Here is an 18,028-nt window from a genome sequence, read left to right as displayed (position 1 = left end):
TGAAGAAAAGCTTTATGGCTCTCGTTATATATTAAACCTTCAGAAGCAAGATTCATTTCAGATTTCTAGTGTTCTCCTTGCTATAAAGTTAGAAGTAAAGTAAATCACTTTAAAGTAAAGTAAAGCAAAGCTTGTGTGTATCTAATCTCCTGCACTCTGCCCAATTGGCTCAGTTATTCATGACCAGAATAAAGCTATATCTGATTTAAATTTTTTTTTCAGAGCTTTCTATCGACTTTGTTCAAATGTTTCACCTTCACTGTAGTTAGGCTTATAAGTTATGCATATCTGATTAAGGAAGGCCACAGGGAGCTAAGTTTTCTTTGGAGTTGCCTCATTCTTGGAGTGTGAAATAATGGTCAAGTGGTCTAAAGCTGGCGAATGCATTAAGTTCTTCTGCGAACACTAACTGAAACATCAATTTTCCAGCCGTCTCCAGAGATCTTGAGTTTGTAGATCTTCCTTGGAGCCCGTTAGGAATTGGCATTTTTAAGAACGGCCCTGTCGCTGCTGCTGCTGCAGGTGTCTGGCCCATACTTTTGAGACAGACAAGTCTGAACTAGGGGCAGACAAGCCAAGGTCTCACTCAGCACTGTGTCCACTGCCTTGGCAAGGGGTCAGGCTCCGTTCCCACGTTGTTTCCAGCTGCTCTTACATGGGGAGAGCTGAACTCAAAACAAAGAACATAAAATATTTACTAGGGGAAAAAACAAAACATTTCCCGAGTCTTGCATTTCTGAAGCACAGCGCCTCCTTACTGAATATGTATGCTCCATGCACTGCTCAGAGTATACATAGTGGCTTTGTTAGTAAAATTCAAAGATAGCGATAGAAACGACTTTTCTCCCTTATTTATTATCATTTTCTCACCTGAGAACTAATTAACAGAGCAATTACTATTAGATGGAAGTTTATTAGATTTGTTTGTGAGGAAAAAAAAAATAAAGAAAAAAAGGCTTAAAGAGTGTTCTTTTTTTCTCAAAGGGCTTCTCCAGGAGTTTTCAGTTGTCATTTCTTTTTGTTCAGTGACAATAGAGGGAGACCCTAGAAACTCCCAATTAAACCAGATATATTATGGGATAGAACCAAATCCTACCAATAACTTCAATGAAAGCAACTTTCTGGAGAACCTCAGAGTCCAATAACATGAACCCTCCTATGACAAGAATGACCTAGAATGGTTAACATCCATTGCTTATATGATGCTTTACCTAAAACACTTACATATCTAGGAAATGCCACATGATTGTACTTCGGAACTTATGAAGAGGTCTTATGCCAATAAAAGTGTTTATTTTTTTCCTTGATGTGTGTCTTGGGTGTGCTTATGCAAAAAGATTTTATGTTGGTCCTATCATTAACTCTTTATGACAGGATTTTCTGAGGTATTCGTATTGGGTTTGTGGCACAGAAAATACATGAAATAAGTAAATAGTTACATAATTTTAAAAAATTATAACTGGATATTTAAATGTTACATTGCAGAAGAAGTTAGCTGCTATGCCTGATCATACAGATGTTTCTCTAAGTCCGGAGGAGCGGGTCCGTGCCCTAAGCAAACTTGGTTGTAATATTTCCATTAATGAAGACATCACCCCACGCCGTTACTTCAGGTCCGGAGTGGAAATGGAAAGGATGGCATCTGTGTATTTGGAAGAAGGAAACCTGGAAAATGCCTTTGTTCTTTATAACAAATTCATAACGTAAGTCTTGTTTTAGAGGTCTTTAGAATGAGAACATTGAAACAGTGTTTATGTGATATTTTAACATGGCAGTTTGGATACCATGAGAGTGTTCTTATTTAAACTAGCTTGACCATTTTCAAAAAATGGAATATCTATGTTGATGTGCATTGAAAAACATCGAGATACCCTGTGTGAGCCTCAGGAATGAGAAGGTCAGGAGGGGTTGAAGCTCTCATAGCCAGGCTAACCTGTCTCACTCTTCACAACTGCACTCTCACACTTCATGCTGTTTTCCTCCCGTAGGAACAGCAGCTTTCTGAGAGCAGGAGCCATGTTACTTCATCTAAGACATGTAGAGTCTGCCATCAATATTTTAAAAGTTTGATTTGAAGGGTGGAGAGCAGGGACGCCTTGGGGAGCATAGGAGAGATGTGATTTCTGGAGAGGGTACAGTAGTCCATTTCACATAGAATTGAGCAGTTTGTCTTGAGAAGGCATTTGCTTGTTTATGCAAGAAGTTAATACACAAAAATTTGGCTTTCAAAATAATACACCACAATGGCCGTCAGAAAAGTCTGCATTCCCCCCAGACATTTGTTAGTAATAGAGCCTGACTTTAAGAGTTAGCCGGACTGGTTTTGGACTTCCCTTACAAGTTTGATAATTTCACGTCTATAAGATCCCTTGTTAACAATAATGATGGAATCTAAGCTAAGCCTTTTATTGTTTTAGTTTAAAGCCACATGTCAATTAATTTCATTCATTTGTTTTTAGTTGAAAAATAGTTGTGCATACTTATGATGTTTTTATTTGCCTACATATTTTTTCAATGGCTAAATCAAGCTAGTTAACTTATTATATCACCTACTTGCCATTTTTCATAGTGGAAATGTTTAAAAATTCATTGTCTTGCCAACTTTCTAGTGTGTAGTTCATTATTTATAGATAGCATGTCGTGCACCAGCTCTCTGAACTTATTCCTCCCATCTAACTGAAATTTTGCACCCTTCAATGATTTGTGTATGTGTGTGTGTGTGTGTGTGTGTGTGTGTGTGTGTGTGAGTGATGCGGGTGCATCTGTGTGTGTATAGGATAGCTACACGTATGTGCACATTTGTATGCATGGATGCGGGTGCTTGCATATCTCAGCATACATATGGAGCTGAGAAAACAGCCTCATGTGTCAGTCCCCCCTTCCCCCTTGTTTGGAGTCAGGGTTCCATGGAGTCCAGACTGATGGAAAGATGCCATGTACCCAGGGAAGGAGGAAGTTAAATTCTGGATCTTCTTGCCTCTCCTTCCCAAGGCTGAGGACAATGAGTGTGCACCACTATGTGAGGCATAGCCTTTGTCTTTAAAAATCCCAATTGTAAGTGAGATCATGAACTACTTGTATTCTTTATTTTGCTTACTTTATTTATAATTTCAGTAGTTCATTTGGGGAGGGGTGTTATTCTGAAAACATTCAAGTTGAAAGAATAAAATATTTTTTAAAAAAAAACTTTTTTAATGATTTCACCAGGGACAAAAGTAAAAACAATTTACATATTATTTAATTTCCAAGTTAATAAGTTTGTAAACTTAACGTGGAAGTGTAAAGAATTGGTGACTGCCCTCATTCTACCCAAGGGGAAAAAAAATCAATGGTTATCAGGAAGTTGAGCAATAGATATGAAACTGAGGGGTGTCTACCACAGTTTATGGCCAAAACCCCATAAAAGTTTTAGTTTCTGAATTATATTTTCAATATGTTATATAGGTCCAATTTTGTGTAAATCCCCCAGCGTCCTCCTCATGAAGGAGCAAGGCCACTGTCCCCTCAAGTTAGTAAGTACCAGAGCATTTGAATTCTCTTCTCACATTAGTTGAGTGGAGAACATTTACTTCATTTATTTTCCCTGGGCCTGAATGAGGCACTGACACATGAGGCCTTATGGGAGAAACTCTCTGAGGACACTTCAGTTCCGAGGGTCTGTGATTTTACTGTTTCTGAAGTCTTCGGCAGCTAATAGCTTTTCTTTAGCTCCTGCAAGCCTTAGCCATCTCATTTTAGAAATGGAAGTTACATTAGTGTTTAAGTGTGACCTATAATCCTGCCATAAGGTGAGATGAAAGGAATATGTATGTGTGGTTGAAAGCATCAGAACCGGTAATTGCAAGGTACCCATGTTAGATGATCTATACTCCACCATGATTGATTAAGGAAAAGCAGTCATTCATTTTACAAATCTGTATCGATCACTTATTATGGGCTAACCCCACTCCTCATGCCAGGGATACATCCTAGAGTAAGGAAGAGGAACATCTGCCCCTGCAGAAGTGCTTTTGCTTTCTCTGCGAGCAGTGCACCTGCCTTGCATGCTTTTCTCTTCACCTCTGCTGAATCTTTTTCCTCCCATGGGGAGTGGAAAATAACTTCTGTTTAATAAGTCCACTAGAGATTCTGTTGCCGTCTCTCTTAGCTGTGAACTTTCAGGTATGAGTTTTGACAAACACATGATAGTGGTGCTAATTCACAAGTGGGTGTTTGAGTCTTTTTCAAGGATGAAAGGGATTTATACCCATTGTTCCAAAATCTTACACATAAGTAAGACAGTGCTCTGGTGGGCTCAAGTACCCAGGACCCAAGAAAGACTAGAGAATGAAGGGAGCATGTTGAAATCCTGACCTCAGCCCTTGTCTTAGTTCACTTTTTATTGCTGTGCTAAAGGCCATGACCAAAAGTAACTTGAGGAAAGGGTTTATATTCCAACAGATGATTCTTATCACAGTCCATCATGAAGGGAAGTCAAGGCAAGTACCTAGATGCAGAAACTCGCAGAAGCCATGGAGGAATACTGCTTACTGGCTTGCTCCTCATGGCTTGCTCAGCCTGCCTTCTTACACAATCCAGGACCAAGTGTCTAGGGGAAGCGCCACCCATAGTGGACTGAGCTTTCCCACACTGATCATTAACCAAGTAAAAGTTCCAGATTGGCCTCCAGGCCAGTCTGAAGGTGGCGTTTTCTCAGCTGAGGTTTGTCCTCCCAGATGATTTGAACTCGCAGGAAGTGGACAAAAACAAACAAAAAACTAACCAGCACAGCCCTGCTAGTTTTTTGTTTAGTATAAGTACTGTAGAGTCGGAATACTGTACATGCTGACCTCTATTGAAAAGGTGAGTGGAAAGACCATAGTTAAATAAAAAGTTGTTGAGCGGATCTTTTATTTATTTGTTTGTTTGTTTGATTTAAAGATTGCTTGTTAGAAACTGTCACCGGCTTTTTGCTGCCACAGAATGCTAATGCTGCGTTTTTTTCCTTCTCTAGATTGTTTGTGGAAAAGCTCCCCAGCCATCGAGATTACCAGCAATGTGAAGTACCGGAGAAGCAGGATATCATGAAGGTACACTGGGCTGACCCTCCGCTGTGGGATCCAGTGACCTTAAGTCTATGTTATTGAGTCACAGCCTCCTCCTTGTCTTGTCCTCTGGAGAATGCAGCCATCACAAGGACCCGATTTCATCAGCCATGACGTTTTGATTTCCTCCTAACATGTTTAACGGTCATGACTGTGGTCATTCAAGGTGTCTAATTTACATTGGGAAAAAAGCAAGAGAGAAGGGAATGTGCTCCATTAACTTATGATGTAGAGAAGGAATTATTTCATTACAGCTCCTCCCAGAGACTGAGAGAATGGCTTTTCCCATATACTTACTTGAAGCAACAACTTTAGCTGCATTTGATATATTTTCCACAGGATGAAATGACTATTTGAAAATCAGGGGTGATTTTTGAGGTAGTCCCAAGTTTTAGCTACAGTCATGTGCTGTGTACATAATGATGTTTCAACACCTGAACCCTGTGGATGACAGTGGTTCCTTTAACTTCTATTGCCTACTGACATTGTAAGCATCTTAGTTTATACTATAATTTTCACATAGTAGCAAAATCATATCCCTGTTGTTAAGTGGTATGTAACCATTTACCTCCTGGAAAGAAATTTTGGTGGAGGAGTTTAGCTAGAGGCAAGAAGCTTGGATCCTAGTCCTAACTGGACCATCAACTACCGTGTGAACCGATCTCACTAGGCTTTTTCTTCCGTCTCTCCACAAGGGAGGGTGTGATTGGGCTCTGTCCAGTTCCCTAGGTTTTCCTGTCACTAAGAACCACTAAAGAAGTTGTCTGAGATCCTAGCTCCCTCACACCTCTCCACTGATGTGAATCCAGTAGATCTGGGATTAGCCTTGGAATATGAATTATTATGAAAGGTTTTTCAGCTGCTTTTTACATCTGATATGAGTAGGAATTCCTACCCACTACATATCTTTAATCTCCCTTGTAATGCCAATAATAAATGATCTCCAAATGCAATATGAAATTCTATTGGTACCTTCCTAAACAAAATGCTTATCTAACTAGTGGAATCAATAGACATCTTACAAAGGGACACACACACACACACACACACACACACACACACACACACACACAGAGAGAGAGAGAGAGAGAGAGAGAGAGAGAGAGAGAGAGAGAGAGTTTATTTTTTCATTGCTAAAAGCTGTATTTTGGAATTCTGGAATAGATTTATTTTTCTGAGATTATCTTTGCTTCTTATAATTTGATTTCTAATATACATACATCCTAGCTGTTTTTATTTCTCAGCTGATGCTCTGAAAGTCCCACTAATTGATATGTATATATATATATATTTTTTTTTTTTTTAAAGAAACTGAAGGAGATTGCGTTCCCAAGGACAGATGAGTTGAAAAAGGACCTGCTAAGGAAATATAACATAGAATACCAAGAGTATTTGCAAAGCAAAGTAAGTTCAATAGGCACATTTATTTCTTCACTGTGTGTGTGTGTGTGTGTGTGTGAAAATGGTTTTTGAATATCATTTCTGTATGAGTTTCTGAAATATATACATTTAAATTAAAAATTAAAGATGCAGTGATGTGGAACTAATAAAAGATTCATGTGTTCTAAGGATGTGGTATTATCATTTCCTAAAACATCTAATAAAGCAATGCATTAGGAAATAGATTTCCTACAGCAATTTAAGTGGAGCTTCTGACCAAGTTGTGCCAGTGTAACCTTGAGCCAGATGCCTGATACATTTTTTTCCCCAGATGAACAGAAGCAGCAGAAAGTAGAAAGAAACAACACGATTTTTGATGTATCTAATTATGTAGGCCTTGGAAATGTGAATTTAGTTCTTAAATAGTACAGTCAACAGTTCATCAGGATAGAACAGCTCACCATGTGGGTGAAACATAATCATAGTTCCAATGGATGCTAGTTTCTGGATTTTTCTTACACAGTGAAAGGAGACTGAAGGGCATTGAAAGGACAGATAAACCCGTAAATCTGTGGGGTTCTTAGATTCTGTTTGCAAATTCTTAGGTCTTGCGAGATCATTAGAAGTGTTGCTTTGCTTCTTTGGGGCGGGGTGACCATCTGCTTTGGTGGTTGCCAGCTTAACCACCTCTCACTTCTCCTCAATCTCATGACCTCTACTAACAGTCCCAGAGCTTCTGGGGCATAGCTGGAAGGCTGGCTGGCATGAGGTATTTTAGCTCAACTGCAGAGGGAGTAGGGATGGTGTACCTGCAGGGTCTCCCTGGGAGGAGCAATCAGACAGCTGTGCCATGTTCTGCTGCAGTAATACCAGTGGCCTCACACAGTCGGACCCCACAGCCCACAGTTGAACCCCATGTGCAAATTTCTGGAGAGGTAGAGTGGCAGCAGCCAAGGCTGGGGAAAGGATTAAACCTACCTGTAAGCCCTGACTGTGGGCAGCACCAGCCTCCCTTGATGCTTGTTAGAAGTGTAGAATTCGTGCCAAATCACAATCCCTAATGCTAACAAGGCCCAGAGTGATTCTCATGTGTAAAACGTTAGTGTAAACTGAGTCCCGTACTCTCCTCACCTTTCAGTAGCTCGCCGCTAAGTTTCTTTCAACATCAGTCTGGGAACTGGCTAGCCCTTGGTATCCCTCTACCCTAATAATGCCCAGATATCTTGTTGAGACTGGGTGTTGGGATTCTTAATTTTTAACACACTTTTGATTAGAAGAAATAGGAACTCTGATAGGAGAAATGCGAAACACTTTTGGGAACCACTTCTCTGTGAGTCCCTTTCTCCATAAAGTATGCCCAGAAGATGCATTCTGTAGACAAATACAGAAAGGCTGTAGGGAGCCCCAAGCAGAAGAACTTAGAACAATGAACATGCTGCTCTAGTTGTCATTCCCGGTACAGCAGCCACAGGCGGCTGCTGGGTACTTCGAATGGGACTAGTGCGCCTGAGCCCTGCATTGCTAGTTTTATTTCATCTCGGTTTCTTTGAATTTAAGTAGCAGTGCCTGGCAAGTGGCTACCAGATTGGGCAGTGCTGTTTAAGGGACGAGATACTTTGTTCTAAGCCATCTGAGGGGTCAGGAGGGCAAGATATTAATAATTTAGTGTTTAGAACCTCTGGGGAAGGTAGAGCATGGTGTCTGTGCTGCTCTCGTGAAATATGATGGATATAGAAACTGCTTTCTTTATCAAATTCAGTGTTTTTGCTGTGATGTTCATTTTTTTTGTTTTACTATGAATCTCTCTCTCTCTCTCTCTCTCTCTCTCTCTCTCTCTCTCTCTCTCTCTCTCTCTCTCTCATGTGTTTTTGGCTTGGAAACTAACATTTTCTTCTGGCAACCATCTCCTCAGAACAAATATAAAGCTGAAATTCTCAAAAAGTTGGAACACCAGAGACTGATCGAGGCGGAGCGCAAGCGGATAGCTCAGATGCGCCAGCAGCAGCTAGAGTCCGAACAGTTCCTGTTTTTTGAAGATCAACTCAAGAAGCAGGAGTTGGCCCGGGGCCAGATGCGAGGTCAAGACACCTCGGTGCTGTCTGAGCAGACTGACGGCAGCGGGCTGTCCTGCTTTTCCACCCACCAGAACAACTCTCTACGGAATGTATTTGCGGATCAGCCTCTTAAAAGCGATGGCAGCGATTTCGCTGACCACTCTCCTCCAGTGAACAGGGCCTTAAAGCCAGCGGCCACTCTGAGTGCTGTTCAGAGTAAGTGACATAGGACTTAGGCACATCATCTTCTACTACATCTAACTTTACTTTAAGATCCAACCCACCTAACTTGTCTGATTATAGAGCAGTTATATTTTGTTACTGGATGGAGATTTTGAATGAGAAGTCAAAGCATTTATTTTCCTTCAAGACATACATACTTTTGTTTTTGTTTTTGTTTGTCTGTTTGGTTTTGGTTTTGTTTTTTTTGGAGCTGAGGATCGAACCCAGGGCCTTGTGCTTGTTAGGCAATCGTTCTACCACTGAGCTAAATCCCCAACCTTGTTTTTGTTTTTTGAGACAGGGTTTCTCTGTGTCATTATGGTGCCTGTCCTGAATCTGGCTCTGTAGACCAGGCTAGCCTTGAACTCACAGAGATCTGCCTGGCTCTGCCTCCCAAGTGCTGGGATTAAAGGCGTGCGCCACCACCGCCCAGCAACATACATACATCTTAACGGAAAACACACTGGGGACTCACGAAAGAAGATACTGAGAAATTAGTTGCTGAGACCCTGGCTCAATAGCCAGATACTTGCGTGCAGTGTTTAGCATCAGCGTGGACCAATGGAGTGTCAGTCTCATGAGTAGATAACCTGTGAGCCATGTGGGTTTCCACCAGCAGTTAGTGGTGTTAATTTTAAGTACTGCCAGTCATCATCTCTAGCAAGTTTCCCAAATTGAGCAGCAATTCTCGTTGGCAGAGGAGGCACCTATTTAAGAGTAATGGTCGGCAGCCATTGTGCATGCTACTTTCCTGGTAACTGTCTCCAGAAAGAACATGCTTTTGTTTACTGATCTGTCGCGCTCATTAAGCTAGAAGTAACACATAACAAACACACTAAGGGATATTCATCCTGTGTCTTAGGATATGTGAACTGTGGTCTGTGGTTCATCGGTGTGTTTGCGATGGGCAGAAAGAGAACATACATATGCCAGAGTTGTTCCAGGGGGCAGTTGCGAAAGAGTGCTGATTCTCTGCTGGGCGGTGGTGGCGCACGCCTTTAATCCCAGCACTCAGGAGGCAGAGCCAGGTGGATCTCTGTGAGTTTGAGGCCAGCCTGGACTACCAAGTGAGTTCCAGGAAAGGCGCAAAGCTACACAGAGAAACCCTGTCTCGAAGAAACCAAAAAAAAAAAAAAAAAAAAAAAAAAAAGAGTGCTGGCTCTCTATAAGCTTTCTTATAAAATAATTTGCATGTTTACCCTCCTTCTAATCAACATTTACTTTCAAGAGTTGTGGTTTGTGCTGTGGGATGGTCTGTATGTCAAATGTGTTGCTGATTGATCAATAAATAAATCACTGATTGGCCAGTGGCCAGGCAGGAAGTATAGGCGGGACTAACAGAGAGGAGAATTGAGAGAACAGGAAGCTGGGTGAGGGAGACACTGCCAGCCGCCACCATGACAAGCCACATGTGAAGATCCCAGTAAGCCACGAGCCATGTGGCAAGGTATAGATTAATGGAAATGGATTAATTTAAGCTGTAAGAACAGTTAGCAAGAAGCCTGCCATGGCCATACAGTTTGTAACCAATATAAGTCTCTGTGTTTACTTGGTTGGGTCTGAGAGGCTGTGGGACTGGCGGGTGAGAGAGATTTGTCCTGAGGTGGGCCAGGCAGGAAAACTCAAGCTACAGGTTTGTTTGTTTGTTTGTTTTTAATGAACTATGGAAAGTGAAGCATCTGATAGTGTCCGTGTTGAAATTTGTACTTTATTGGCTGGCCAAAACTCAATTCTGAAGGATGAGACCCAAGACTTGTTTTTTTTTTTTAATCATGTTTCTCCTTTCTGTCTTAGATTTAGTGGTTGAAGGACTGAGGTGTGTGGTTTTGTCAAGAGATCTTTGCCATAAATTTCTGCTGCTGGCTGAATCTAACACAGTAAGAGGAATAGAAACCTGTGGGATCCTCTGTGGCAAACTGGTAAGGTCTTGTTTCATCTCTCAACGGGTCGCTTTCAGCAGCACTGGTTTTCCTGTGATAAGGAGAGTGGGGTAGAAGCATGTGGGGGAGGGACTGTAAATATTATGAAATTAGCCTGATGCACATGAACCTTCTTAAACAGCTGTCATTGTTCAAGAACTCAGCATTCTAAAAAATGAACTCTAGAATTTCAGAAACTCCATAAAACACTCTAAAGAGAATATTTAGAGAAACGGCAGATTACAAGTCAAGGTGTAAGGAATAGTGCTCAAGGGGTAGGAAGGCCCTGAAGCTGGAAGGCTGTGGTGCGTAGAAGGATGGGAAGGCCAGGGGATGACACCACCCCACAGCCCAGTGATCTAAAATCCTCCCTCATCTTACATCAAAACCCTTTCTTTCCCACACGTCCCTTTCCCCCAAGGAGAGGGATGTGTTTCTCCTTTCTACTTAATTATAAAAGCCGTATTATTTTAATTTTGGAAAACGCTGGTCACACGCTGGTCACTCTTAGAGGAAAGTCCTACTTCTTTCATAATTACATGTAATTGATAAAAAACAAGACATCAACCTCTACAACTCACAGGAGTACCTTTTAGTAACTCCACACATTTGCCAAAATGATCTGTCCCTCCACAGAAACCGGCCTTGCTGTGTGAAGACATTTTCCTTTGTAGATCTAGTATGCCAAGGCATTATCATAGTGTCTTAGTGAGGGGTGGTACAAATACTGAGGTCCGCTAGCCAATAATGAAGCACCCCACATTCCCTTCAGAGGTCTCTTCTGTCAGAGACTTGTTACTATTTTTGGATAATTGTTTTCTAGACACATAATGAATTCACTATTACCCATGTGATCGTGCCAAAACAGTCTGCAGGCCCAGACTATTGCGACGTGGAGAATGTAGAGGAATTGTTCAGTGTCCAGGATCAACATGGTCTCCTCACGCTCGGGTGGATTCATGTACGTTTGGCCTTTGGTGTTTTGGTTTGTTTTTGTCTGGTGTGTTGTTTTCTTCATACAGGGATTTAGCTGGATTTAAATAGTTTCTTGTTTTTTATGTTTTCCCAGAGGTAATCAGTATCACAGTATTAAAGCAGTTTGTTCAATGACGGGCTGTGTCTAAATCTGTCACATCTGGATTTAAAAGGAGTATCCTATACCTCTCTCTTTCACCCAGAGTTAACGAAGGGACCACATGACAGTAGGTCTTTCTCGGATGGGTTCAGATAATCTAACAGAGACTTAGCCAGATTCTTAACTGTGTAATAGTCTCCTTTCCTTTGCTGTGGGTCTAAATTAGCTTAAAAGCCTTTTTCTGGTGACATTTCTTTTAAACGGTGTTTGTGTATACCAAAGGGGGTCCACACACTCAGTGCCCTGCCTGCCCTACAGAGCAGAAGCGTAAACATAAAGTGGCTGGGGAGTTGAACAAATGGCTAGGGTCAGAGTGTTGGGTTCTAACATCTCTCGGGTCACTGTAGATGTGAAACCAGGCTTATACATCATGTAGACATGAGTTTAATAAATGTCAGCTCCTCTAAGCGTTCATGATAGGAAGTGAGGTTAACTGTAACAGCAACTTCACCATCCACAAAGTAGGAACCATAATAATTGACTTCATTTAATACTGAATGAGAAATGAAATAATGCTAGTGAATTTCTTAATATTTTCTAGAGGCTCAGAAAACGATGACTTGTTATTGATGAAGGTGGTCTATTTTTCATAGTTCAGATTATCTAAGGGATTTTTCTTTCTATTCCATTGTATACAGCTCATCTGGGGCACTGTGTTTGTCTGTTTATGCACCTGCAATAAAATATCTGAGACTAGATAATTTATAAAAAAAAAGAGAGGTCTCATTCTTACACTTCTAGGGACTGGTAGAAACATCAAGGCATTGGTGTCCAGTGAGAGCTGCTTTCTGTTTCCAAAGCAGCTCTATCCATTCATGGTGGAAGAAGGAAGAGCAAGAGAACTCTCCCTTCACCCTGAAGCCCTTACTCGGGGGCGCTATTGATCACCTCCTGAAGGCCACACCTCCCACTGCCGTCTCTTTGATTAGGTTCCTTTACAGAATATCAAGGGAACATCATTCTAATGATAGCAGACAGAGATAAGTCATCTCACTAGCGTGGGATGCAGGCCAAAAGTTCCAAGGCACAGTGGCTGCTTGCAATAGACCTAAAGAATGAGTAGGGATTGGTTAGCATTTTATTTATTTGTAGAAAAGTGCTAGGTAGGAGCAGTGTGGGCATACACACACTTGCTAAGTGTTATTACAAGGTAATTTAGGAGAGTGGAGGAGACATCACTCCCGCTCCACCTTTGAGTCCCTCTGTCCTCTTAGTCAAGACTACTAACTCCTTATTTTCAAGGAGTTACTAACTCCTTCTCTCATTAAGGGAAGCTAATGAGTTCTCTCACTGATTTGATGTGATCAGTAATAAAGATAAGTTATGAAAGCCCTGTGAAATGTATAAATCAACCCTCAATTTATTGTCAAACAAACTTTCTACTCATTTGGCTTACTTAATAATAAATAATATGCCTTACTATTGGATGGAAATTGCTGTTTTAAAGTCTTTACTTAGCCTAACAGAATTGATCTAGACTGCATTTTACAGCACAAATAATTATAGCACAGAGGCCTGTGGAGATAGATGGTTAGTTGGTACAAGCACTTGCCATGCAAAAATGAGGACCTGAGTTCAGAACCACAGTACCTACCTCAAGATCTGGATGCTGCCACATGAGCCTACAGTCCCAGAACTGAAGAGACAGAGACAGGCAGATCATTGGTGACTGCCAGCCAGCCAGCCAGCCAGCCTAGACAAGTTAGTGAGCTGCAGGTCCAATAGGAAAAACTGACCCAAAAAATAAGGTGGAGAGCAATAGAGGGACACACCTGATGTTATCTTTGGGCCTCTACATGCACATGCCTACATAAACATGTACATGCACCACCGTATTGCACATACATGCACGCATGCACGCACATACACAAGCCGTAGCAAGGAAATTATAACAAACTAAAAGTCGTAGTTTTTAAAATTGCATATGCAGGCCAGTCTGTGTTCATCTTAATGAACATTCCCAAATTAGAATCAGAGGTTTTCCTAAGAGGTGCTACATCTGTTGTGTACACTAGAGTGAATTTAAGTTGTTTAAATAATGGACTTGCCATCATTCTAGACTTCCAAGACTTTAGATTTAAATTGACTTCACTGAATCAAGCTGTTGAGATGGAATGAAAATGCACAGCTGTCAGTTACATTTCTGAAGCCCAGCGAAGTCTTGCTGTTTTTTATAGCATATGATAATAGCAGCCAATCCCAGGGCTAGATCTTCTATAGAAACTCATCATCAGGTAAAAAGTCTGAATGGATCTGGCAGACCTGGAGTTGAATTTTAAATGTCTTAGCTTGACTGGCTCTCTTGATTTCTAGAAGATGCTGCACTGTTTATCTCAGTCATATCCTTGTCTACAGAACAGGGATAATGACAACACACACCTTAGTGAGAACTCTGTCATAATTCACAGAAAGTGATTCATTTTCGGCGTACCACTCTGTTTCTTTGTAATACGTGCCATTTGCTGCTGCCGCCACCACCACCACCACCATCACCACCATCACCACCACCGCCGCCGCCGCCGCCGCCGCCGCCACCACCACCACCACCACCACCACCATTTTCCTTTGCAATGGGAGTACCATGCCCCCATGGGAGAGATGTGCTCCTGAGCGTAGAAACAGTTCTTGGAGGCAGAAATGAAGGACTCAGATGTTTACATGGGTGCATTCAGTCTGAAGTCAATTGATGGCCACAGTAACTTTTCTATGTGACAACTTGCTTGCTGCCCCCACAGCATAGTGGTTCCTTAGAACACATCTTCCATTCTGTCATGACATAGAAAGCCCTGTTTTACTCAAAAACGGTGCTCTCTGGCAGAGGAGAGATGTCAAGCCCTCTTACTCATCCCTCTACTAAATCTTTGCATTTTAACAATGAGACTACTGGTGAGTGGCTTTATGGCAGGGTGAGTGTTTAGCATAGATGGGATTTCATTTATGTTCTCCTTTCTCTTTGTGCAGTTTCAGTGGCTAAGCTTGATGAGTATCAAACACCTTCAGCAACTTGGAGACCCCCTCATCCTGTTTATAAGGACAAAGAGCCACAGACAGTCTCATTTATGTGCTGTATTTAGTTCTGTAAGAATACAAAAGTGTACAAGACTCCAGGTTTCTGATCTCTGTGGCCATGTTGCATCATCTTCTTGAGTCTGGAGATCCTTGTTGTAGACTTAGATAGTCAGATTGTTACCTCGTTAGATTAATGGAGGATCTATTTAAAGCCCCCTGCAAGTGAGCCATATCACTCTTTTGCACAAAGAAAGCATATATACTCGTAGGAATGTTGTCTCTAAGTCATAATTATTCCAAGCAAGAAATAGCATGGTAGAAATGGAAGAATTCTATCAGCCTCACCTAATTAATTTTTATTTATGTATTGTAATTATTATTATTAGTAGTAGTAATAATAGTGTGATGTGTGCAAGTGCAGGTGTGCAGAAGTGGAAGTCAGAGGACCTACTTCAGGGAGTTAGTTCTCTCCTCCCACCATGGGTTCCAGGGATCAGATCCAGGTCATCAGGCTTGCTTGGCAAGCACTTTTACCCACTTGGCCACCTCAGCAGCCCTCACCAAAACATGTTTTTCATGTGCGTTTGCTTAGTGAAAATTACTGGAAAGGTTTTAAGCAAAGCCTGGGCTTCCGTAACGAGACTGTCTTCTTTCCCATTTGTAGACACACCCTACGCAAACTGCGTTTCTGTCCAGTGTGGATCTTCACACTCACTGTTCCTATCAGCTTATGTTGCCGGAGGCTATTGCCATTGTGTGTTCCCCAAAGCATAAAGAGTAAGTGTGACGAGAGGACCCCCAAGTCCGTCATGCTGTGGTGCTCGGATATGAGGCCCTTCGGCAAGAGATGGGCTGTGGCTAGTTTCTGTATCCCTGTAGCTCCATAATCTATTGTTGCTGTTGTTTTAAGCCCTTTCAAAGGTGAGCCTGCTAGTTCCCCTTCTGTTATAACATGTAACATGTCAACATATGTCCTATGATAGCATGTAACAGGGTTGCCATCCCAGTTGATTTTGAAATCATATTTCTACTGTTCTGTGTTCTATGGAAGACATTTACTTAGCCTTGCTCAGTTACCACAAAAGCTTTCCTAGTTTGGGAATACAAATGTTATTATATTAACACAAGTCATTCTCATCTTGGAAAGAATGACTATATTCTGGAGCTAAAGGTAAGTGGCCGTGACCCAGGAATGTGGATTCAAGTTGCCCTGAAAAACATAAACCACCATGGAGGCGGTTGCATTAGATTTTGCTGTTTACAGAACAAAGCTAGTTATAAAACAAGCCATTTACCAAATGCACTGGCAGAAACAGCATGTAGAATGGTTACAGAAAAGCAGGGGGCAAACTGTGCTGTGGGGATCACATGTTGTCTAATGGTGTTTATAACTTTGGGTTTAATAAAAGGTCTGTTAGGAATATTTGCTAAAACTGTCATAGTCATCCACACAAAGGTGGGCAGTGAATAGTTTTGAAGGAAACTAAAAACAGCTCTAGATAATATGGCACTTGTCTACAACATTCTAACTCCAAACCAAGGAGTTCAGTTTCTAGCCTCCTATTACAGATCTTTTAATACAGGAGTGGCTTTTCATTTTCTGGAGACTTCAGTTCACAAGTAGTTATAATCATAAAAATCAGACAGATGTTGCTTGAAGCCTGACTCTACCTGCAAGCTTCAGGATACCGTAATACAGTGATCCAACTTCTTTATCCTGCTTCATCCTTCGTCCTTGCCTGTCCTGGATTGGTGTGAAGGACACTAGATGAGAATTTCTCTGATGTGTTTATCACAGTGCCCAACACTGCCACCTGCCTGATCACTAATGTAAGGAACACTAACATTACAGAAGTTAGACCTATCTGCTGGGGTGGAGAACGTATGTATGACCTTTCCTGTGGGGTCTCAACAGTTCAACTACCTGTCCCTTTTGGGTCCTGTGGGTGCTTGGAGATCAATGTATCTAATGATAGTCATGGTAAGGCTAGTTGTGAGAGTCACTGGGAATTCCTGGTTTGTGATTTCTTCCTCCATCCCATCTGAGGAATGTGCGGGTTTATGTCTTCCCAGATGGTCTTTAACTTTGTGTTTATTTTCATCTTCATATTTAGCACTGGCATTTTCAGGCTCACCAATGCGGGCATGCTTGAGGTTTCCAGTTGTAAAAAGAAGGGCTTTCATCCTCACACCAAGGATCCCAGGCTGTTCAATGTGAGTAGACATCATGGATGATTGTTGTTGCTGTCACTATTATTATTATTATTATTATTATTATTATTATTATTATTATTATCATTGAGACAGGGTCTTTCTGTGTAGCCTTGGAACTCCCTATACAGACCAGGCTACCCTCAACTCAGAGAGATCCACCTGCCTCTGCCTCCTAAGAGCTGTGTGTAAAGATGTGCACCACAATGCCTGGCTCAACAGCAGGGATTATTTTCAGAGATGTTCAGTGTGAATAGACAGCATGAATCATTCTTAAAGATGTTTATGTTATGTTTACCCTACCCCAATTCAGCAATATATATAAAATTCAGGAAAAAAAATAACTAAGGACTCTATATACTTTCCCTAAAGAAAACCACACATTAAACATTATTATGTAACACTTTTTTTTCTTTTCTTTTCTAGATATGCAGCCATGTGTTAGTAAAAGACATAAAAACAACTGTGTTGGATCTGAGGTGACATATTGCAAACACAAGACTATCCTCAGATACCTGCCATAGATACGTGTGGCTGCTGAATTTCATATGATGTTTCCAGAAGTGACTGATATTTTATATTTATATATTTTAGACCAAAACTTTGATATTTATTGTTCTCGCACATTTTGAAGTTTCCTTTTTGGGTTGCTGTGTCTCAAAGGAGGTCACATGCTGTTCAATCTATACCTATTAATGTACCCAAATAATATCCTCAGAAATAAATTGTGCTGCAAATAACAATATGTCTATTTGTAAAATTTTGTTTTGATGTATTTGTTTTATTTTTACATGTATGAATGTTTTGCCTGCATGTATATCTAAGTACCTTGTGTGTGCTTCGTGCCAACAAAGGTCAGAAGAGGGCTTTGGGTCCTCTGGGACTTAAGTCACAGCCAGCTGGTTGGAAGCCATCATGTGGGTGCTAGGAATTGAGCTTGGGGTTCCCTACAAGTCCAACAAGCGTTCTTAACCACAGAGCCAACTCTCCAGTGCCAATGCCTGGTATTTTTTT

General features: G+C 41.3%; 1 protein-coding gene across 1 annotated transcript; it reads left to right on the top strand.

The window, feature by feature from the left end:
- The first annotated feature begins 1,493 nt into the window (after positions 1 to 1,493).
- Positions 1,494 to 17,744, top strand: Stambpl1 (STAM binding protein like 1). The gene is made up of 9 exons (XM_059258882.1): positions 1,494 to 1,703; positions 4,994 to 5,069; positions 6,393 to 6,488; positions 8,377 to 8,734; positions 10,535 to 10,659; positions 11,483 to 11,620; positions 15,468 to 15,580; positions 16,918 to 17,017; positions 17,441 to 17,744. Exons 1-9 carry the CDS (start codon positions 1,501 to 1,503, stop codon positions 17,495 to 17,497), a joined length of 1,266 nt encoding a protein of 421 aa, XP_059114865.1. The 5' UTR covers positions 1,494 to 1,500; the 3' UTR covers positions 17,498 to 17,744.
- Positions 17,745 to 18,028: the final 284 nt, after the last annotated feature.

This window comes from Peromyscus eremicus, chromosome 1 (assembly GCF_949786415.1).
Source record: "Peromyscus eremicus chromosome 1, PerEre_H2_v1, whole genome shotgun sequence".
NCBI lineage: Eukaryota > Metazoa > Chordata > Mammalia > Rodentia > Cricetidae > Peromyscus > Peromyscus eremicus.
This window is presented reverse-complemented; position numbering and strand designations above follow the sequence as displayed.

What these genes read in the sequence shown, in the direction of transcription:
- Stambpl1 (XM_059258882.1), top strand. Translation starts at nt 1,501, where the DNA reads ATGCCTGATCATACAGATGTTTCTCTAAGTCCGGAGGAGCGGGTCCGT. An exon ending in TCACGCTCGGGTGGATTCAT is followed by an intron (nt 11,621 to 15,467) that starts GTACGTTTGGCC and finishes TCCCATTTGTAG; the next exon opens with ACACACCCTACGCAAACTGC. An exon ending in AGGATCCCAGGCTGTTCAAT is followed by an intron (nt 17,018 to 17,440) that starts GTGAGTAGACAT and finishes TTTCTTTTCTAG; the next exon opens with ATATGCAGCCATGTGTTAGT.